Genomic DNA, 23,169 nt, shown 5'->3' with positions numbered 1-23,169 from the left:
ATTCCAGCTCAACGAGGCTTCGCGAAGTGGTTAAAAGTTACCTGGGTATTTTACATAGTTAAAGGAGTTTACCGGAAAGACAAGTCTGGTGCTTTAGAAGTTCAGTCGAAGTCAGTGAGGTCACTCGCGATTGTCTAATCAAAGCAACAGTTTTAATTATGATTTTTAATTGAGAGGAATATATTAATTTTGACACCGAGTGCGCGTCGTTGGATCCGCAGCGTTGGGATGCAATTACAAGTTGATTAACCTGTTTCGGGATATCGGTAAGTATCTGTTAATGTACGTTATGTACTGTTTTCCCGGATCTACGGGGTATGAGTTCACTCCTTCACGAGGAGTAATGAATAGCTTACATGTTCCCGCAATGCTGGAAGGCGACCGTGACTGTAAACCTGAGCTGTCTGTATTATTCAGCAGTACAAGTAAGCTAGAAGTCACTGCCTTCCTTTCTTCCTTCCTTCCCAGTCAGCTGTTAGCTAGTCATTAATCACGTGAAAGCTAGAGCTATGCATTCAGCTTGTGGCAAGTATGTTGGTTTGTTCTTCATTCTTAAGGATCAACAAAACAAAAATCAAGACTAGTATTTATTTCCCAGCCTGTGTTTTAATTCTTTTAAGTTTTCATGAATAGCACTAGGCTGGACAAAAATGTTACAATCTGCATTTAATCCCGTATAGCACATTAAAAATATTCATCATGTATCTGAAGTATAAAATGAACTCTAAACTATACACAAACACACTCATAAAGGAGCTTGCATGCATATCACCCAGATGTCAATAACTCTAGATATGGAGGAGTCCGGTGACTTGTATGATGTGCGTGAGACCAATGACCCCTCTTCTTGGGAGGACCAGCACCACCAGTGTCTGCAAGACGTGGCAAAAGTGGAGCGCCTCAGGAGGAAGATCAAGTATTACTTCATGAACCCCTGCGAGAAATACCACGCTCGTGGACGTAAACCATGGAAACTCATACTGCAGATCATCAAAATCGCCATTATTACCATCCAGGTACACGGTATTCTCAAACATGATCCAAACAATTATGATCAGTTCATTTTATTGTGATCTACTGTCCTTATAAGACTTATAATTTATAAGATTTATATTATAATTTTTCCCTACTGCAGCTGGTTTTATTTGGGCTAAGCAACCAGATGGTTGTCACTTTCAAGGATGAAAATCTGATGACGTTCAAGCACCTCTTCTTGAAAGACTATGTGGACGGAGGCATAGCTCCGTATGCTCTTTACAGACAGGCGGATGTTTATGATCACATTGAGTACGTCATTCAACAGGTGACTAAAACTTATCTATAAATAAGAAAATAAACTAAGAAGCTGTGAAATGGGTTTACTTTGGTTGTTTGAAAACACAGCTTTACATGTGCCTTAGTTATTGTTAATTATTGCTGGAATTTTACAATTCTGTATCCTCGTATGTCCAAGCGTCTTACAGGCTAAGCGTGTCATGGGATTGGACTTTGGTCATGTCGCATGAACCAGTATTTTAGTTGTGTTGATTATGGCTCATATAGTAAATGTGTTTTTAAATAACATGGCGGTTACATAAACCTCCTGTGGTAAAATGTTAGCAAAATGTCAACTACCTTTTTCTACTGTTCATTTTCAGTATCGGCTTCTGCACAACATCACATTAAGCAATCATGAATATGAGGAAAAGCACAGTGTCTACACCCCGCTGTTACTGTGTCAGGAGTTCTACAGGAACGGGACCATCTACCCTTCAAATGAGACCTTTGAAATTGATGCTCATGTGGACACTGGTAAGCATGATTAATATTTACAGGAAAGACTCATAACAGTATTGCTAAAATACACTGATTTACACATAAGCCAACTGAAAGATTGGACACTGTGACTCAAACAAGGACTCAAAGATTTTTGCAATTTGTAATAATATAAAATTATATCTATTTATATATCTAATTATCTAAAGTGTAGAAAAAATAAGGTGCTGAAACTACAAAGAATGATGTTGACACTGTTAGCAAAAATGATAAACTTTGCACAACAGTGCCTTCATTTTAACCTAACCAGCTTCATGAAGTAGTCACGTGGTGATGTTTGGGTTTGCCTTATAGAAAACTAACTAACTAAAGCCTCTTCCAGAGTAAATATATAACTGACACATATTGACAGCTAAGATAAACAGTGGACTAAACGACTACACTCACTACAGAGGAATGGCAGCCAGAGTCACTTATCCTACAGCTGCCACTGTAGCATGGATTATGCACTGGAATTGGAAGTAGTAAGAACACAGAATTCAGTTGACTGTAATCTGCAGTCTACTGACATCTAGTGGTGAGATTTTACACACTGCACCTTTAAAGTAATCTCATCACTTAACAGCACCTCAGATTAGTTGATGAAGCCTGCACAAATTGCAAATTGCTCCAAAGAAACCTCTGAGAAAGACTAATAACAGGAGATGTTATCTGTCCAAGAAGCACAGTAAATGGGCATTAGGTCAGGTAAAATGTATGGAGGATAATTTATCAAGGAGCTGCTGGTGGCTTATTTTGTTTTCAAGGTAACACTTTGACTACCTCAGCCTCCTGAAGTATTTCCCCAGTACAGTGTATAGTGGAAACATCAGTTGTTTTCAGTCAGCAAAAGCATGCCTCCAGGCTCTGTAATGAGTGTTTGACCGATTGGCGCCATGATTGAGGGCTGCATCAATACCTTTGGCCTTCACTGAAATCCAAACCTAACTGATGTTTGGGATTGGAATGAGTTGGACCGTGAAGTGAAGGAAAGGCAGCCAACAAGTGCTCAGCACTTTTGGTAACTCCTTCAGCACCGCTGGAAAAGCTCCAGGACACAAAGTCATGAAGGTGGTTTTGAGAAATAAACAGTGGAAGCTTTGAACAGCATAAAAAGGAAAACACATTTGACTTTGTTTAATTTATAGACAATGGAATCAGATATAAAAATAAAAAAATCCAATTAGGTCTAATGGGTTTATTTTGTTAATTTCTGTCTGTGTTGTGGCCTGTCTCTACTAGAGTGCCTCAGAGTTTATCCCCAGCCAGTACACGAAGCGCTTCCACATTTTAAATTGGATTTCATAAGGTACGGAAAAAACATTCGATGTTTTCTTTGACTTTGTTCCCTCGCTGTTGTTGCTGTATATGCATTTAAATCCTCCTGTCAGCTCATGTGCCTGCTCTGTCTTCCAGGTTAATATCTGTCAAGATTACATTTGTTCTCAAGGCAATAAATTTGCAGACAGTGAGACATCGAGAGCTGCCAGATTGCTACGACTTCACTCTTATCGTATGTCATTTGACTTGTCTTCGTGGCTCCGTGAGCATGAGTGGATCACGTCAGACTTTGACTCTTACTAGCAGTTATACGATGTATCTGATGTGTTGTATCACTAACGCTAACCCTTCACCGTGACAGTTACTACTTGTGACTCTGTACCTAAACAAAGTATAGAGAGTCTTTATTTCTGAAGTTCATTCGGGTAAACAAATTAGAGCAGTTTAGTTACACAGCAGTTGCTGTTTATATAATGAATGTTATCTTTGAGGCCAGGCAGATAAATGCTTGGCTATCAAGTGTGGCTTTAAGACTGGAGTGCTTACTCTTTCCTCTTCTCCAAATACGACTGTTTGGTTAACAGATCACTTTCAACAACCAAGCTCACAGTGGCCAGATAAAGGTTGATTTGGAAAACGAAGTAGACATCAATGAATGCAGGCAATGGAAAGTAACTGGAGCATGTAAGTTAGATGAGCAGATTCTAGTTTGTACAAATCATCTGGTTGGAGATTTTCTTTTTTTAATTTTGATGAAAATTTTGAATTCCTGTCCTCTTTCAGATGGTAGAAGCATATACCTGACTGTGCTGTTTGACTGCCTCATCATTATAATGTGCATCATCTCCTTCGCCCTGTGCACGCGCTCGGTGATCACTGGGATTCAGCTGCAGCTCGTGAGTAAAACAAAGCGGTTGCTTTTGCTCAGACCTAAAACAGGCTGTGATTGTCTGATACATTTTTGTGTACACAAGTGCAAGAGAACGCTCACAGCTGATTCTACATCTGACTAGGCTCGGCAACATGTTTTTGGCATCATTGGAAAAAAAAGATATTGTAATTCAAGTGAAGGGATCTAGTGAAGTGAAGTGGGAGTAATATTGGCCAATCAGAGAGCAGATTAGGGTCCTGAAAGTCTATAGAGGAAGTTGGATGTGGCAGCTTAAGCAGTTGGGTGGGTTAAGCAGAGGACTTGTGTCTGGGTGAGTGGGATTTTAATCCTTGCTGAAGTCAAATCAGACTTATCTTAGCTCATACAAAGTATTTGCTTCTGCCTGAGCTCAGCTGGTAGGAGGGGCTTAGGACAGAGAGGGGACAACTGCAGGATTTTTTTTTTCAGCCTAGTGCAGCTTTTACTAAAAAAACAATTATTCTGTAGTATAACGGCAGATAAGAGCTTGCCGTTGTCAGTTTTTACTTTGGGTTAGATGAGTAACACTTGTCTATACTTAAAAAGTATTTCTTTTTAGTTTTTTTTTATATAGCTTTATGACTATTGTGGCAGGAAAATGAGTATCTAGCTAGTAGCTAGCTGTATTCTGCAACCTCTCCACCCTCCAGTGAGCAGACACAGAAAGACAGAGACAAGGAGAGCAGTGGAAAGAAAGCTCCAGAACAGAGCAGAGCAGTCATCAGGGAAAATGGATACGACATTAAGTCAGATGCAAGATGAAAAGGGGGGAGGTAGGATATAAGAGGTGGGTGCAAAGCAGGTTGCACATGCACACGAGCTGTGTACAGGTTAAAGCAGAATTTACAGTCCCCGCAAATGTGTCTGTCTGCATGCACATTTCTGTTCAGACATGGAGCAGAGAGGGGTTTTCACCCATCGTGCATGCACTCCGCCAAAATCCCACCTGTGCTTTAAGCAGATGGTACATGCGTTTATCACGCAGTGGCCACTTTTCATTGTTCTAACACTTCAGGTCGCGGAAAATTTGCTCTTTTCCACGGCTGACTGACGGACCAACAACAGCACAGGCAAAAGCAGCTCACAGACCAGTTGTACCACATACTCTGTACCTCCATCGATAACAGAGCTCTCTGCAGGTAGCCAGGACATCCCTAGACTGTGAACGCACTACCCCCACTGTACCAGAAATTCCACTTAATCCAACTGACTGTAACAAGCAGTCTCTGTATTTCATAGCCAGTTGGATTTGTAGAAATGTGCTATATCAGTTGATGTGGGCTGGAACTGAGATCAGCTGAATTGCTGGGATTACAGCTGAGCTTGACTTGAAGAAAATGATAAAGATGAAGATGAAATTTTCTTATGGCCGAAGTTCAGCTCAACTTTGACTTGATAATGTCCTGCATAAACACTTTTCTCACCACTCTTCAGTACCAAAACTACGAATCAAAGGGAACATTGTGTCCACCTTTCTGTGTCACCTGTTCATTTCCTTCAAATTCTCCCTACATATGTTATCATAATATCTCATTCTCAGAACTAATAATATCCAGTTCTAATATCATCTGATCTTCATTATTCTGGTTATTAGTTTTTTACGTGCTTGCGTTTAGATCACAAACAAAAACCTGTAGTGATTAATTCTCTTTAGTGATTCAAATTACAACCCACGTTTCTTCTTTTAAACAGGAGTACAGCCGTTACTGCAGGAAACACTTCAGCAAAGAGCTGTCGTGGTCTGACAAGTTAGAGTTTGTGAACAGCTGGTATATCCTTATTATCGTCAGCGACACACTGACTATCATTGGTTCCCTTCTCAAGATAGCGATCCAAACAAAGGTAATAACATTTTAGTAAGTTCGTCATTTCAATTGTGCTAGCCGTTATTATTTTCTGTTTGATACTACAAGTATTTTTTTGAGTTCATCATTCATGTTTTTTTTCCTTCCAGGTGCTCACCAGCTATGATGTGTGCAGCATCTTCCTTGGCACAGGCACCATGTTTGTCTGGATGGGGGTGATCCGTTATATGGGATACTTCAAGAAGTATAATGTAAATCTGTCACACAGTAGTAGATTTTTTGTTTTAATAGATCTCTAGACATGATTAAACATGTATAAAATCCTTTTTTATTCATTAGAAAGGGTTAAATAATTAGAAATATTTGTTCATAGGTCTGAAAAGAAGATGCAGCTTTTCTTATTGTCTTTGTGCATAACGGCAGTGTGTGAAAGACTAAAGCTTAATAGGACCTCAGAATACTTTAAGGTCTCTGAATGGCCAGTTGTGGGAAAACTAGACCCAGTAAACCTGAAGATATTCTCGAAGAGAGAATGATTCACACACTTTTGCACATGTGTTTTTTAGATGCATTACCATGTGTTCATTTCCAGATCCTCATCCTGACACTCCGGGCAGCTTTCCCAAATGTTATTCGTTTCATCTGCTGCGCGGGAATCATTTACCTGAGTTACTGTTTTTGTGGCTGGATTGTCCTAGGCCCGTATCATGAGAAGGTAACAAGCATTGTACTTAACACAAAAAAGGCCTGCTTTACTTTACTGAGGCCAAATTAACTTTTTTAAAATCAATGCAGTGGGGAAAAAAAATTAACGTGGTGCTCTGTAAATGTCTTTGCAGTTCCGGACGTTGAACACTGTGTCAGAGTGTCTGTTCTCGCTGATCAATGGAGACGACATGTTTCCCACTTTTAAGAACATGCAGCAGAAGAACAGCCTGGTGTGGATGTTCAGCAGGGTCTACCTCTACACCTTCGTGTCACTCTTTATCTACATGATCCTCAGCCTTTTCATCACACTCATCACTGACACCTATGACACCATCAAGGTATTGCTACCTTTCTACTAACTCTGTCATTGGTTTTTGTGTTTTTTAAATGCACATTCTGCTTTGAATGCTGCAGAAGAAAGTTTTAAGCGCAGGTCTAACAAAAGGTTTCTGAGAAAGCCTTAATAGTTGAAATGGTGTCTGAAACGCTTAACAAGCATGCACTCTGTATCTACTGTCACTCTCCGACTTGCATCATTTAGCAACAGCAGCAGAGTGGAACCCCAACATCAGAGCTGCAGAGATTCTTGTCAGAATGTAAAGACCTGCCAAACTCTGGGGCATACAGACTTGACAAGAACAATAGCTGTTTCCTAAACTGCTTCAACAACAGGTAAATCTAGACTTCTGCTCTACAGCACTTCTTTGCTCTTTAGTTGATATTGCACCGCTTACTAGAGATGTCTGTTGGTAATTAAACTTGAGGTGCAAGTGAAAATTGGTCATATTTTTGTAACAGAGACTCTCCCCCCACCTTCCTTTCAGATGCAGGAAGTATCGAACTCAAGAGAGGCTGACTTCAGAGGCGTGACATGATTTCATTGTGGAAACGCATTAAAAATTATAATTAATGTGCACTTTATCCTGTTATAGTCAGCTACAGGGATTTTTTTAACCTGACTGAACCCATCTGGTTAGAAGTGAAGCACTGTGATGCACTTCTCCTAGTTTCATATGAACACTGTATGAAAATGTTGTTTTTAAATCAAGCACGTCATACTGGAAGTTGCAAATTCTAGGTAATAAATCAAGGTTCAATGAATAAGTTGAAATGTGTATTAAATGATTTTATTTCCCCATCATCAGGAGAAGGTATTAGTATAAAAGCTAATATTGTAGCATTTTACCCTTCACATTAGTTAATCCTCTGTAAAATCTTGTTACAATTCAAAAAAAAAAAAAAATCCCATTTCATTTCACGGTAATAAGACAACCCATACATCTGTCAGCACAGTAAAATAATTAAGTCTTTTGTGTCTTTAAAAGCAATATCCGCAAGCAGATATTGTATATGGCTCCACGGTGCTGTAGCAGTGGATTATTTACCAAGAGAAGAGTTGAGCTCCTTTGACAAATTACTGCTGGAGAGGTCAGAGATCAATTCAAACAAAGATGTTCCATTCTTGCATTTAATGAAGTTGTAAACAGACCACACACACTCCACGCTGCTTTAATGCATCTTCCTTTCATCGAATATGCCATCCAACTTGAAGCCTTGAAACCGAAGCCAAAATCCATTATTTTCTTTTTGGCTTATGATTTTGGAATACATAATCCAGCCACCAGTGACCACTACAACCATCTGTTTGCAGGAGTGACTTTATGCAAACTTCCAGAGTAAACAGACATCACTGGTAGAGAGGTCTCTTATATAAGCAGCCAACCAGTGACATCACCAATATTTAAAAAAAAAGAAAAAAGAAAAAAAGTTGTGACCTTTCAATAAAATAAATTCCCAAGTCTTGTAATCATAAATTTCACATGATTTTTAAGTCACGATGCCAGTTTTGAGAGCTTGACTTCCTCGCAGGATTGCTTTGTATTCTTCCTGATCGCACAGGAAATCAGTCAGGGCAGTCCAAAAAGGCAGGAATTCCTACAGGTTACAAACTCTCCTTAAATGTAAAAAAAAAAAAACCAAAAAAAACAAACAAACCCAAAAGCAAAACGCCAGAGCTTGTTACTTCATTTAATATGAAAAAAAAAAAAAACCCGCTGGTCAGCGTCAGCCTAGTTTGGACTGGTTTACTCCAGAGGGAGGTGGAACCCGTTGCTCCTCCATCCTGTTGGATTGGGAACGCAGGATGAGACTGAAAAAATCCTCATCAGGAACAGTCGATGCTTTAGTTGTAGGTGGTGGAGCAGCACACCTCTGGTCATTCAGTCTGGAACCCTAAAACACAATCGAGAGTTAAATTATACCAACTGAAGTGTTTAGTGATGCTTTGCACGTATCAGAATTGATTAACCCCTGATTATACTTTATTAGGCATAAAGCAGAAACTGGTAAGTGAGGAAACTCATTTCCAGGGTAGTGGTGCAGCATGGAAACTGATAAAAATTAGAAATGAGTGGCCTAATATTTTCTATTCTGAGGTCCAGTAGATTGTTTTGGCTGGGAGGCCTGCCACGCCATAGCCCATGAAAATTCTCACTTGACTGCATTACACTGCCTATCACACCTAGACATTAACTCACTTTTCAAATACCCAACTTGGTTGAAAAGTACATACATGAGTCCCTTTTTGTCTTGGATATTTCGTGGAATGAACTGGGTAATATGGTGCCAATTAAGAAGGACTGCCCTGCACTTTCAATGAAATGGCAATGCCTTGTTTAACCTGGAGCACAGTCAGCATGAGAAGACGGTGTACAGCAGTCTCTTGTTTAGTATAAATAATCCTGAATTATCCAACCATGTTCAAATTATCAAAGCTACTTCCTGGGACCTAAATTCATAGACCCAGAATCTAAGTGTTATCACATGGAAAACTTTAAGGGCATGTACAAGGCAGGACGTGATGCAATGAATTTTCTTTACCTGGCATTTGACTAACATGTCGAAGAAGACATCATCCCCCTCGGGCTGCTCAGAACTGGCCTCGAGACGACCGTACAGGGAGGGTGTGCGAGTAGTATTTGCAGTGGGGACTGGGACTAGGAAGAAAACCAGAAACCCTTTACGTGATATTATGGGGAGTAATGAAAGGATAAAAGTGGGCTTTTCCTTGCATTCTTTACCTTGTGACTGGACTTGATCTGTGTTGGAGGTGGAGGGTGTACAAGGCTGGTTGGAGGTGTTGACACGTAAGCCAGGAAAAGGGGTCATGCTGACCCGTTGGTCGTCCAGACGGCGGGCTTGGGAGCTGGCCAGCAGCTCCAGGAAATGACCAGGATCCTGGTATAGTCGTTCGCGCTCTGAAACAGCTACAAACAGACATAATTATTATGTGTGTGAGTAACCAATGGAAGTGAGTTAACTGTTAGTTGGGCAATTAGCTACTCAACCCAACATTTACTCTTGACTTTGTACACGTCAAAAGAGGGCAGTATCTTAAAGCAATCCTCCACCCAAATGAAGTGTGCCGCTTCAAATATTCCTCGGAGGTTTGAAAGCTGGCTGAAAAGAATTTGCCCTTCATAGAGACTGTCGGGTGTGATAAGCTGGGACTCATGGCCGTTACAGATGAGTGCAATGATAACAAAAAGGCTCATAAACGCCACTGTGCTCACTGAAGGATAAAACCACAAATATAGCTTTTTGGGTGGAGAATCACTTAAGGTCATCTCTGCCATGAGGAAAAGCAACATTCAACATGTAAAAGGATAATTCTGTGACATTCACACCACAATACGCCAACACTGGGAGTGCCTTCTCTGTAGTTCACTCGTATATTACCTGGCACCTTTTTAGATATGGCGTGAACATCAGTAAGGACACAAGACTGACTCACATTTCTTTTCAGCTACAGGTGGGACGGAGGAGGGAGAGGGATGGGCAGGGAGATGGCTGTTGCCATCCAGGGTACACCTTTGCTCGTCCATTCTGTTGCCCTGGAAACGAGAAAGGACGTCGAAAAAGCTGTCCTCGCCGATAGTGTCCCGTGTTTCTGGCTACAAAAACATTAAAAATCTATAAATAAATAATGAAGCAGGTTTAATAACAACAGAAAACGCTGCAGATAACGGAGGTACTCAAACAAACAAAACAGTAAAGCTAAAACAATTAGTTAATTTGACCTTTGACAGAAAATTAAATCATTTTAATAAAGATGCCATTTGTGTTCTGGGAAATTTTGATGAACACTTTCTCTATTTTCCAACATTTTAGAGGCAAAACTGACTAAAAGGCAAGTGTGACAAGAGATGAACCTTTACACTCTGGCAGAGAGTGGAGTAGATGTTTACTGATACTTATGCATCAATATACTATAAACAGCTATGAATACAATAAGATAAGTATCCTGAGTGGTTTTCGGCTCCCTTTGTTAACACAGCCTTTCTTCATCTGGTGCACACAGTTTGTTACACCAACTGCGATGCAGTTGAATATACAACAGATTCTCTGAGGTGGCACATCTAATTTCATCTGGTGAGGGTCCTGTACTACAAAGAGAGTTCAACATACATAGGATATCTTTGAATCAGGATAAGCAGTTACATATAACTGGTTATGAACTCAGCAACTTAGCCCAGGGTTTCCCAGAGTGCTGCTAGCAGCATCTGACCAATCACAACTTGGGATAATTGTACTAGCAGCAGAGTGGATGATTTTTACAAAGAAAGCCCCTTTTTTGTGTAGCAATTTTTCTTGTCTTATGATATCAACATACTCCAAGACAGCTGCAGGCACAGAGGACAAAAGCTTAGATTCACTAGTTTACAGTTTATTACTACAAGTGTTACATTTTGCTACAAATTCACTTAAATCTGAAACGGCCTGTATTTTAACAGACTCTGTATTGTACAGACAAACCGTTTCCCTTTAAGTACTTGGAAGCAGTAGGAAGAAAAACAACAATGAACATAAGACAGAAACTATGACTCCATGCTGCTACACAGAAACTTCCTCCCACAGCATTAACACTTTTGTGGGAAGGCATCTGCGTGAGGTTGTGTCACAGGCTACATGCTCACTTTGAACTTTTAGGCTGAATCATCACTGACCAGAAGCTCAGCGAGGATTCCAAAAATGTTTTGAGTGGGTTACGTCTTTCTGCCTGCTTTAACTTACACATACCTTCTGAGGCACTGGTGCTTCCAGCTCAGGCTCCGTGTCCTTGGTGCAGGTTTTGTGCTGGTCTTCCAGAGAGGATTTGTCATCCTTCTGCCTTTTGCTTTTTGTCCAGGGGAAGGGGAAAAGCTTACTGGAAGCCTTGACTGAGTTGTTTTTTGAAGACCCAGAGAACGCATCTTCCCCCCAGTCCTGTATATATAAAAACACACAGAACATACGACTTTCTTACTGACAGAATTACAAGATCAGTCTTTTTTTTTTTTTTTTTTTTTTTACCTAGCACAGGCTGGGTGAACAGAGCAGAAAGTACCATTCTTTGCAGACCATTTTTCATGTAAAATTAACTCTTTTTTTTTTGTATTTAATGTGTTTTCATTGTCAGAACAGCTGTTTTTTGTTACTCTGTTCCACTTTGTCTCCTAAAAATAGTGAATATAGTAAAACTAATAAAACTAAAAATTTGGCTAGCCTAATTTAAAGCTCAGGAGTTTGGACCATTTCATTTGTTATGGCCAGTTTTGAAATAAGACTGAGCACAGTTAGTTTTACGTACCGGGTGTGCTGGCAAATCTCCCCTTTGACTTTTGGGGGAAATTGGACTGTAATCCAAGTTCTCTTCTTTACTTCTGTTCAAGGATGCATACTTGGTCCCTGAAACAAAAATTAAAAAAAAATTAGCCAGTGTGGCCACATTTCTGGAAAAACAATGATTCAGTGAAGCATCACAGCATAAAGCTACAGGACACAAGCAAATGGATTTCTAAATCTTAGCAGCATGGGTTTGGTGTTAAAGAGGACTCGACTCTTGTTCATGCACATTTACACACATGCAGAAGTGTAAAAATGAACTGGTTAACAAAGTCCAGATTTACCTGGTATGCTGGGGTAACCCTGGTAGCATCCTGTCAGAGCAGAGCTATTTGCATTGGTGTTGCCGAAGAGGAAGGGATGAAAGTTTGGGTTGGACTTGAGGCCTACAGCCAACCGTAGGTCTGACAAGTTCATCCTGGCGGTGGCCTCGCTACTTTTATCTCCGGTCTGCACCAATGACAACATTACAGTTTACTGTGAGCATACGATATATTTCTATTTCTACATCTGGCTTTACAAATACATATGCAATTATTTCCTGTTGTTCCCTACTCAACCAGCAGATGGAGGTGTGGCCCGATAAAACTCCTAAAAGAGCAGGAAAACTGTAAACAGTCACCTCTTTGGCAATTTCTAGATGTTTCTCAGCAAACTGCATGGCTTGCTCATGATTCCCCAGGGCTGTGTGGGCATTTCCTAGACTCCAGTAAGCTCTTCCTTCACCGACGCTGCAGCAAGACAGAACAGTCTGAGTAACTTCATGTGAAATTATGCAATAACGGGTAGTCATACATCAAATTATCACACACTGCAATTACAACAGCTGAGACTAAAATTAGCTCATGTGTATTTCACAACAATAGTGGGTATTTAACATTTCCACGCACAATTTGCTAAAATCTATACATATTAATGACAGCTAGTTTAAAAAAAAACCCCAAAAAACATTCTACAAGATTTACTCAGCACCGCCTATTTTAAACCCTTTTACATCTTTTTACAAGGCTAAAAAGAAAATCAACCCCCCTCAAAAAAAAGAACAAAAAAAAACAACACAACATTTGCACATTATAAAATAACCATTGTTCCCAAATATTCTGCAGAGCCTTTATATAAAGCTCATCTATAAACACTTAACCAATTACAACATGAAATGACTGTAAATGCTGCTCCTTGGGACTTTTTTCCTTTTGGATGTTTGTTTTAACACCACAGCGGCCACCCACATGTTAAGTGCACAATCTGATTACACTTCTGAGGACAGTTTGGCAGCAAAGCTGACAACAACAAAAGGCTTTCAGTGGTATACCGGTCGCTAAGATCCTGAGCAATGACCAGATGTTTGAGGTGGTAATCGATAGCTCTCTCATAGTCCTGCAGTAGCGTGTAGGTGTTTCCCAGACTGTAACAGGCCTGAGCCTCCACAGCCCTGTCCTTCAAAACCCTGGCCAGCTGCAAAGTCCTCCTGAGGGTGAAAGAGAAGAGGAGGAAGGTCAAAGAATGTCTAGGGCGGGTGCAGGACAATGATTGTTATCTGCTCTTTTCTGTTCTCTTTGTTCTCATTTTCCAAGGACATCCATGTCAAGGAAGTGCTGGAATGACAGACTGACAAGTTACAACATTTGACAGTGTTCCTGTAAGTAAGTCATTAAAAAATACTATGCTGCTCATAAAAACTAGAGAGGAAGTGCAGCCAAAAAAACTCCTCCTAAGCTGCTGGGATGAACTCATCCTCCAGTGTAAATCACTTAGAGAACAAGAATCAGTTTAAACCTAACTCATTTATAGCTGTCTGTTCATGTGTAAAAGGTTTTAATGTAGCATTTATGGTACAAAGAGGAGAACAAAGAGAAGCCCTAAAAGTAAAAAGTGCGCTTTCAGCATTCTTTTTTTTCTGTCATGCCACAAATGAAGTGAGAAAGATGATGAGCCTCACTTGTAATGACCGGCCGCCACGTCAAACTGTTTGAGGAATATGTGTGCATTGCCAAGGTTGCAGTGGGCCCTCCTCTCAGCAGACCTATCCCCAAACTCCTTAGCAATGAGAAGGCGCTATCGAATAAAAAGGGTGCATGTTACTCTTATCTTATTAAAGAATGAGTTAAGCATCATAACAATACTGGCCAAGCTCCTAAACAAGCATCAAAGAGCGTTGTGAGTACTTCGGCACCTACCTTTTCATGTGCAGCTACTGCGTTTTCAAAGTCTCCTAGCAGATAGTAAGTGTTTCCAAGGTTCCCGTAGGTACGACCCTGGGCCGCTCGATCGCCTAGCTCCGTCACCAGGTGCAGGTTTGCTCTTTGTTCACAATAACAAGAAAATGCTCACTTATAATTGAAAACTGTGGCAGAAACACATGGCTGTTGTCTTAGGTTTCCTGGGTGATTCTGTGATGACTGACTGAGATTTGACAAAAAGACACTTTTCCTTTTGTTTTTCTAGTCGTCAACAAGAAACTGATCAGTCTGCGCCGGCCACTGGACAGCCAGACGAAGATTTGCTTCGACTTGGGTTTAATGCCAATCGGAGCTTGTCTGCTACTTTAAAAAAAAACAAAAAAAAAACAAACAAAAAAAAAAAAACTCTTGATGGACCATCTTATGACCTACATCTTGATAGCACAACCACCCAACAACTTAAGTAACTTTAGCAACAGTTTATTTTTTGTGTGTGTGTGTTTTTTTTTTTTTTTTTTTTTTTTTTTAAATCATTTGAATGGATCAGTGGAAGATTACATACCATTTTTTCTACAAATCGTCTTTGTCTACATGTGCATGGTGGTCATTGCATAATGAAATAATAGCAAACAATCAAAAATGACAATTTTGATTAGAGCTGCATGGGACACAACAGTTTCAATGCCACTCCAAACTGTTCAGTTATATAAATATCGCCTGCCACTGATGCAAAGACATTGATGTTAGTCAGTGAAATGTGAGGCAATGGAAATGATTATTAAACAACTTTATTACAAAAAACCATACACCACCCTAGCACCTCAGAGCTGTCTTAAGCTCTATATCTAATCCATTCTGGCAAGCTCATTTTTTAAGCAACTTCCAACCGTGGCACAGTTCAGCGTCTTAGTCATATCTCATTGGGACCTTTGCAGTAAACAAAGCAAAATCAATGCTTAGAGGTAAACAGTGATGCCAACTCACTCGTAGTACTGCGCAGCTTTCCTCAGGGCTATCCTTGCCTCCTCTGAAAACTCTCCTGGCTCTGCTCCGCTCCAGCAGATGCTCTTGCCCTTGGCGTGGTAAACGTTTCCGAAATTATACAGCGCTCGAGCCTGCCCGACCTACAACACGCACAACAGATTTTCACAGACGGAAACCAGAGTGACCGGCGCTGTAATTACATACTTAAAATACACAGACACCAGACTTTGGTGCTTGCATGCAGCCTGCAGAACTATTCTAGATGCTGGTACACCGAGTCAATGCAGTCGTCACGTGTGCGCGAAGTGTTCTGTGGCTCCACAGCACGTTACGTGGTACAGTTGTAACAAATTTGGATCCATTTATGGTAATCACAGTATATGAGCAATTTAGTCACAGACTAAATGACAAAACAGTGAAAATAATTTAATCTTATGTTGCTGAAATAAAAAACAGCTGGGGGATGCTCCGCCTGTGTTGAAATAATAAATAAAACATTACCCACCTTATCATATATGGCTCTCGTGATTTCCAAATGTCTTTGGCAGCAAACCACTGCTTCATCATACCGTCCTAAAAGCTTTAATGTGTTTCCAAGGTTACCACTGGCTTTGGCCTCTCCAACTTCATCTCCAATTGTTCTGGGATTGTAATGAAGATTTAAAATAAATAAATAAAAAAAAATAAGCATTAGGAAATAATTAGATTGGAATATCAGTGTATTCCTTATGTGTATTAGATAGAAAACACAAGAGGCAAGAAAGTAATTTGCAGCTGCAAGCAGTAATACACTGGAGTCTAGTTTAGCAGTTTAATCAAGGAGGGGAGATATAGTGATTTAAAAAAAAAAAAAAAAGTTGTAGCACTTAATCCTGAATGTATTGTTAGACTATACGTGTGTGCGCGTGTGTGTGTGTAGGCTGACCAAGGTCAAAACAGTTGTACAATCAACTCAAAAGACTTAAAAATGAAGAGATTAGGTTGATTTGTTTAACAACCATATTTTAAAAATGTTCACCTGGTGAGTGTGAGGTCATGCCGATGGTATTCCAGAGCTTTATTATACTCTTGAAGGTGAAAGTAGGCATTTCCCAGCTGGCTGTAGATGGCACTGAGGATCTGGAGGTCCTCTGTTCCAACCTGGATGGCAGACTCAAAGAAGGACACACCCGCTCGGTAGTCCCCGGTCTTACAGAGCCGCTCACCTTCCAGAGCCAGGTCCAGACATGATGACTCCATCCTGCAGGGAGGCGGGACCAGGCGAGAAATCACAGTGTGTTTAATCACAAGGCTGAAATACCTTACTAAATCAGAAGGATGACAAACCAGTTATAATTCTCCCCTTCCCCCTTACTCATGCTGAGCCACAAAACTACAACTCAATACTCTGTCACGTCCACAGTCCCGAACATAAGTGTGGACACACTCATCCATTCAAATGTACGGTACTGATTTTTTTTTCTTCCAAATTACTACCGGTAAAACGGATTACTCTTGACTAGGTTTTGATTAACAAATCAATTTCCTAGCATATTAGAAAAAAATATTCATCTACTCAAAAATGATGTAAAAGAGCAGAAAATTATCATTTAAGAGAATCTGCTGCCAGCGAGGGGAAAAAAAAAAAAGATGGCAAAAATTCCATTTTGGTTGTTTGAATTATTCAACAGATCACATTTAGCAAAAACCTTTCTGAAGTGACTTAACAACAAATTGACAAATTGTTCAAGCAAAATCTGAAACAACCACTTTTTAAATTGCACGAATGTCCTTTACTACAAAGAAATAAGCTAAAGTGCCACCGCGGAGAGATCTGTGTTTTGAAACGGGGCCAAATAACCTGGAGGTTAGATCACTCAACTAACACATGAACTCATCTCACTGGCTCACTGTGGAGATCCCTTTTTAACAGTCGAATGACCACACAACACAAGAAAGAGAAACTCCAAATGAGAAGCAGGAAAAACAAAACAAAACAAAAAAAACCCTCCAGTCTGTGAAACCAGACCCAACAACTATAATTCCAAAATAGGACCAAGCATTTCCTGTCCAACTCCTAAACTGCCACATTTACCCTGAAATGACAACGTGTACTTTACATTTAACCATGACATTAGCTAAACTAATAAGGTCTAACATTTTTGCACTCTCAATCATCTTTTACTTTTTTCAGCTTCAAAACTGTCAATGAAACAAAACCGAGAGGGGAAAAAAAAAATCTGTCATGAGCAAATGCACAATAAATTTGTAAAACAAATCCAGTCATGCACGGCTGCAACAGTTTCACAACTACAGCATTAACATGACTTGACTTGTTGATTGATACTAAATTTGGAGGAACAGCAATATTGCTCTGCATTAAAACAAAGCGGTTTACTTTCATGAACTGGGTTAAAATTTGTGTGTCTGCCACAGGAAAAGCACACACATGCAGGCATTTCTTTTTAATCAGAACAATCACAGGTTTATAATTACCCTTGCACGCTTGTGACCCCATCCCCCAAAGAGACCATACCAGTTATCCCCCGCCCCCTCAACCCCCTCAGCCCTCTGAGGAAATGAAACCACATTCTGCTGTGTTGTCTGCAATACTATTTGGTTTGTTAGGTTGCTCCATTCAGGAATTAACAAGTAATTTATGAATGGCTAAATGTGGTTTCATAGGATTCATTAAAATAAATAAATAAACAAACAAACTAATATATCTTCATCTGTGATGTGCTGCATTTACTTTCTAAACTTAGAGATTTCCTCTTCTGAATGTTCCATGGCTACTTGAGCACACTTTGGTTACAAGAATAGAAGTATTTAATCTCAGCTAGAGAGCAGAGATGTTCTTTCAAAAGGTTAAAAGTAATGTAAATAAACTAAACCTTTTCTTACTAAAGCACTAATGCATTAAAAAAAAAAAAAGGATGTCTTTATTGTTTACAATATGTTGAAGACTTTAAATTCCACAAAAACACTAACTGTAAGCTGTTGAGACGTATGTGTACAATGTAGGACCTCAGAGTACCACAGTGTTTCCTGTATATTAACATGCTTTCTGACATGTAACTGGACATTTTGTTGCTCCCGGTCAAAGACAAGTGACAATCCAATACCCTGGCTCACATACCTGTCGCCTCTTCCCCTTCTGATGCACTCGAGACAAGTTGACACGACAGACATTTCAAGCTTCTCAATGACTCTCAGGAGCAAACCCAGCTCGTTCAGCACTGCACCCTTTATCTTCTCTACCTTCGCGTGCATACACATAACGCACACAGCTACGGTGTCTCAATTTCAAAGAAATAAAGAAAACCCCCACGGATAGGCCGCCTTCCCTGCGTGCGCCCCGCTAACTCGTAGCAGCAAAACAAAGGACTTAATCCTCTCAGCGTTCACGTCGACCTCGATGGCCAGGTGAAAGGCTGGGAGACCTTTTGTTTAGGTGAAGACGGATTAACAGCAGGCTGTTACAGAGCTGATATGATTTAAGTTAGAGCAGTCCGCGAGGCTGGCATGTTCAAATGATTGTTATATTTCTCACTTAGCCATTGGTAACCTGCACATCTAATCCACCTGATGGTATGTGTCACTTCCAATTAGGCCAGACCTGCGAGGTAATTATAGTCACTTTAAGTGGCTCTAGTGAACCCTAAGGCTATTTGCTTGACTCCGCATGAAATAATCATTCTGCAGCATGCAGTCTGGATGTACACACATTCTACTATTAACATATAAAAATGTTTTACCTGGACAATAGTGTTCATTTTAATAAGACACATCTTTTATTAGAATGACTCTCTGTGATTTCTTTTGGCAAATCCCACAGTGGACAACATAGAGATGTATTAGGTACAGAAAGCCAAAAATAAATTCACACCCCTTCACAATCCCTTAACCAAAGCTTCTCGTATCTCAGCTGTTGCGGATCCGAAGAAATCCACTTGTCTGAATTAAGAAGGCTGGACCAAAGTGACCCCTGGGGTGGACATTTCCTCATCCTTGTCCACGACCACTAGAGCAAGCCATGTGACTTTAAAGCCACCACCTCAGCTGACCAAACGCCAGGTCAATTGTTATACAAAGAGGTGAACGTTGGTGCACGTAGAAATGTATTAGACAAGAAAATGCATTAGTAAAATTCTCCTAATTAGCTATGAGTTACTTATGTAGGAATAATAATATATAAATTATTATCCTGCTACTTCTCATCTATGGCTATGACTTCAAAGTAAAAGAAAATCTCCATTATCAGGTTGTCTTATTTACCTGCATGCTAGCTGTTGCCGAACACACAGAATGGAATTCATTCAAAGGAAAATATGCCAGTAGCAAACCGGTTTGACTGGGCTTGTGCATGCAGCTCAATTATGTCTCTACCCTACGCCGTTTCCCAAAATATATGTCATATACTATATCAGTTACATGCAGAGCTAAACATGAGAGTCAGAGTCAACAACATGACAGCACAGCTTTGTAATCAGGTTCATTTTCTCACAACTATTTCGGTCCTGCCATGAAATATTTACACCGTGGCTCAGGAGGACCTCCTGTGGGCCATCCAGAATCTGTCATCAGCTAGCCAATCAGGTCTCATGTTACTGACACAGACACAAACTTAGCAGATAAACTAATGATAAATACAAATGTGAGTGATTCTTTCCTTAATTATTATTAGTAGTAGTATTATTATTGTTACTACTATTGTGGAAAAAAAGTAAAGCATTTAATTAGCTGTAACTTCAAATTGAGGTAATTGTGCCATTCAGTATGGAAGCTCTTACGCGTGTCAGCATTCAGATTTTCAGCTCTTATCACTCCACGCCAAATAATGTGGATTATTCCATTACTCTTCAGTCGTGTTCTTCTAATCTCTCTGATTTTATATTCAGAGAGAACGGCACAAAAGCATGGCACAGTTTAAGTAAACGCAAACACAAGCCTACCTGAGGCGCACATGGAGTAAATGCTCTCTGTCGTATGCACATTGCAGAGCAAAGCTGCCAAACATGACAGTCAGCCAAGCAGTCCTATAAGGAGCCAGAGACTGAACCACATTATGTATTCCTGTCAACTCCTCGGCTCAAGGTGAGCCAAGCTTTTTTTGTTTTGAAGAAAAATCTGGGAACTAACTGACACGAAATATACATGCAACAGATTCATGGAGAACGCCCGCATGCTGCTATGCATGGGTTCAGCTGTCGCACCATCTCTGTCCCACCTCTTATCTGGAAACCAGAGCTGAGGTGCAAGAGAAAACACTCACTGTCATGCACACATGTAAAGAAAAAAACAAAAACCAACTCACAAGCAAAAACTAACACAATCAATCAAGGGTGTTTGACGAGACACAGATGGGGAGACAATTGAATCAGCAGAGCTTTATAATTTAATTATTTTCATAGCTGCACATGCTGCCAGGAGTTCTGTGGAAGCTGTCAGTTCACGTACTTGTTCAAAGCAATAGCGATCTCTCCTCAAGTTGCAATATGTGGTAAATAAACAGAATACACAGACACTGTCTCGAAGGGGAAGAGCTTGCATTGGGTACCACTGCTCTGTGGCATGCTCTTTGATTTTCATGCTTAAAAAATGACTGGGGATTTGTCATGAACAGTGCACACAATGCAATGGGCACGCTACTGCATTCAAAATGATGTTCACCTACTCAGTGTCAATCGTATGCCAAGAAAAATCCCTTCACATTCAAAACAATGAGAAAGTGCTCATGTTCCTCATGCCCAGTTCCCAAGACCGTGTCCAAACAGAAACTCGAAATCCAACTACTAGTTTCACACCTCCTGTCTTTCTGATCATGCTGCCGTTGATGCTCTTTTTCTTGATTTTTGACCTATTTTGCACATACTGAGCTGTACTAGGCTTGTTTGCCTCCCTGTTGGCCTGAATGGATCCATTTATCCTATGACCTCATTCACTGACTGAACTGTTTTCAGAGAAGGCACTCCAGCTGACTGCACCATTTTCCTTTTTCCCCCTCTTTTTTTGGGTGAAAGCATCATCATGCGCTCTAAAGTTTTGACAGTGTTGCAGTGCACACGGATCCCAAAGGGAAAGTCGTTTCCGATGCAGGGACCATGACGTCTGCCAACAATCGAGAGCAAACTTAAAAGTCGGTTCTGCGTCGCACTTTTAGCAATACCTGTCAAACTGAGATTTTACTTTTTAAAGCTTAAAAGAAGAGGGGGTGAAAAAAAAGCCATCAGATTTTCTTGAGAGTAGAATGAAGAAAAAAAAAAATCAGCTGACTGGAAAACATTCAAGATCAAGCACTATACATGTGCAATGTTCCATTACAGTAAATGACAATCAGGAGGAAGTGCGGCACAGTAAAACCAAAACTGATCACAATGAGCAGCCAAATAAGTCCAGTTTTCTTTCACTTTCCACCCAGTTTGGCCTAAATCTAGATCTCATTTGTCAAACGCTGCTTTAAATATGAATTTTTATAATTCTGAAGAATTATAAGAGCAATGTGCAGTCCTGCAGCAGCTCCATAGCCTTTAACCACAGCTCTCTGCTGAAGATCCAGTGATAAATATTTTTTAAAACATCCTTAAAAAAAGAAGAAAAAAAAACCCCCAGCCCACTGCTTTTAATTTCCCATAATACAAAAAAAGCTGACACAACAAATCCTCCTAATTTTGCTGCATTTTGCAAAGAAAGTGTGGACAACTACAAACGAAAGCACCACCCCACCGCTGCTCTTTGGAAGCCTCTTACTCACCCATGCATTAAAAAAGAAAAAGAAAAAAGAAAAAAAAGAGAGCTCAAAGTGACATCCAAAAATAATTTCCATAGAAATACGCCCAGCCAATCTCTCTCCAATTAAGTGATGCTCTCTGAAGTGCTAACAGCTTCTTTCTTTCTTTTTCCCCTGAAGAAAGCTCACCAGAAACCATCATTAGAGACTTAAACCCAGCCCTACATGGGAAAATGGGTCGCAGCCTATTTAAATAGCAAACTGAGCTTCAACATCATAACTGCTGCCTGCCCTGTAATTACTGTTTATGTTAAACTAGTTGAGTGGGTTTCACCATGTAGCCAAAGCTGTAGCAATACACTACTTAAAAAACAAAACTTATTTTTGTTGTTGTTGGGGGTTTTTTTTGTGCTACGATTTAACACCTAAAGCTACCATTTGTTTGGTCCGTGTACTGGCTCACGCTACATTTCTTCCCTAAACTCATGACACAGCCTTGGTCATGTTTAGGAAATTCTGTATTAGAAAGCTGGAAATGAGTCAGTTAAACCTGAGCAAGCCCTCACATGCCCCCTGTCTGACTGAACGGCAGACGGTGTCACTTGTTATAGAAGCTATTGTGACAGTCCAAACGTATGAAGGTCTCACAGAGACTAAAGCTACCTTATATGTGTAAACGACTGTTTCTAGAAATTAACCACCATGACCAAACGACACCAAAACTTCCCAGATGTTTCTTTCACCTACCTCAAAGTGAAGTCCGCGAATACACCACAAACATGGCTCCAGCTCGGTAAAGAAAATAGTCAAGTCAAAAATCTTCCAAAGTGTTTGTTTTGTTTTCCACCGGGTTGTTTACAGTAGCGTTACTACTCACTCGTCCATCTGGGAGGAAGATGACTCTGGTGTCTCGGGAAGCACAAGTCGAAGCCACTCCTCGAGCTCAAAATCTGACTCCAATTAGGATTCCACGGTTGCTGCCTTCAAGTGTCATGGGAAATATTTGGCAATGGTGCTGTAACCTGACCAATCACGTCGTTAAAAAGTTCTTGAGGTGACGTTTGCAGAAGGGCGGTTGTAAACCTCCACTGTCAACTATCCGTCGTTGGAAGTCAGGGATTGTTAATAAACCAG

General features: G+C 40.3%; 2 protein-coding genes across 4 annotated transcripts; one reads left to right on the top strand and one right to left on the bottom strand.

The window, feature by feature from the left end:
- Positions 1–18: 18 nt before the first annotated feature.
- On the top strand, positions 19–7,605 carry mcoln3b (mucolipin TRP cation channel 3b). Of its 2 annotated transcripts, none has more exons than XM_080886668.1 (14): positions 19–266; positions 793–1,016; positions 1,136–1,303; positions 1,638–1,791; positions 3,037–3,103; positions 3,211–3,307; positions 3,660–3,759; positions 3,859–3,971; positions 5,678–5,827; positions 5,940–6,041; positions 6,383–6,505; positions 6,630–6,836; positions 7,040–7,170; positions 7,323–7,605. In XM_080886668.1, exons 2-14 carry the CDS (start codon positions 795–797, stop codon positions 7,366–7,368), a joined length of 1,680 nt encoding a protein of 559 aa, XP_080742794.1. In that variant the 5' UTR covers positions 19–266; positions 793–794; the 3' UTR covers positions 7,369–7,605. The 2 variants fall into 2 exon arrangements, with proteins under 2 accessions (XP_080742794.1, XP_080742793.1); XM_080886667.1 differs by having other exon boundaries at positions 777–1,016.
- Positions 7,606–7,621: 16 nt separating this feature from the next.
- On the bottom strand, positions 7,622–23,169 carry LOC308399406 (G-protein-signaling modulator 2-like). Of its 2 annotated transcripts, XM_080886665.1 has the most exons (16): positions 22,913–23,169; positions 22,783–22,824; positions 16,345–16,566; positions 15,832–15,967; positions 15,327–15,466; positions 14,340–14,463; positions 14,102–14,217; positions 13,475–13,630; positions 12,785–12,893; positions 12,447–12,612; positions 12,128–12,225; positions 11,578–11,763; positions 10,292–10,451; positions 9,579–9,764; positions 9,379–9,494; positions 7,622–8,730 (listed from the first exon to the last, which is right to left on the bottom strand). In XM_080886665.1, the coding sequence occupies exons 1-16, from the start codon at positions 22,918–22,920 to the stop codon at positions 8,563–8,565; spliced, it is 2,133 nt and encodes a 710-aa protein (XP_080742791.1). In that variant the 5' UTR covers positions 22,921–23,169; the 3' UTR covers positions 7,622–8,562. The 2 variants fall into 2 exon arrangements, with proteins under 2 accessions (XP_080742791.1, XP_080742792.1); XM_080886666.1 differs by lacking the exon at positions 22,783–22,824.

This window comes from Rhamphochromis sp. 'chilingali' (genome assembly GCF_963969265.1).
Source record: "Rhamphochromis sp. 'chilingali' genome assembly, chromosome: 7".
NCBI lineage: Eukaryota > Metazoa > Chordata > Actinopteri > Cichliformes > Cichlidae > Rhamphochromis > Rhamphochromis sp. 'chilingali'.
This window is presented reverse-complemented; position numbering and strand designations above follow the sequence as displayed.

Excerpts from the sequence above, each read along its gene's own strand:
- mcoln3b (XM_080886667.1), top strand. The coding sequence starts at position 777 with ATGTCAATAACTCTAGATATGGAGGAGTCCGGTGACTTGTATGATGTG. Across the intron at positions 3,308-3,659 it reads GCTACGACTTCACTCTTATC|ATCACTTTCAACAACCAAGC; the intron begins GTATGTCATTTG and ends TTTGGTTAACAG. Across the intron at positions 3,972-5,677 it reads CTGGGATTCAGCTGCAGCTC|GAGTACAGCCGTTACTGCAG; the intron begins GTGAGTAAAACA and ends TCTTTTAAACAG.
- LOC308399406 (XM_080886665.1), bottom strand. Across the intron at positions 16,567-22,782 it reads TTCGCGGACTTCACTTTGAG|GATGGAGTCATCATGTCTGG; the intron begins GTAGGTGAAAGA and ends GCCTCCCTGCAG. Across the intron at positions 9,765-10,291 it reads ACCTGTAGCTGAAAAGAAAT|CTGTTTCAGAGCGCGAACGA; the intron begins GTGAGTCAGTCT and ends GTCTGTTTGTAG.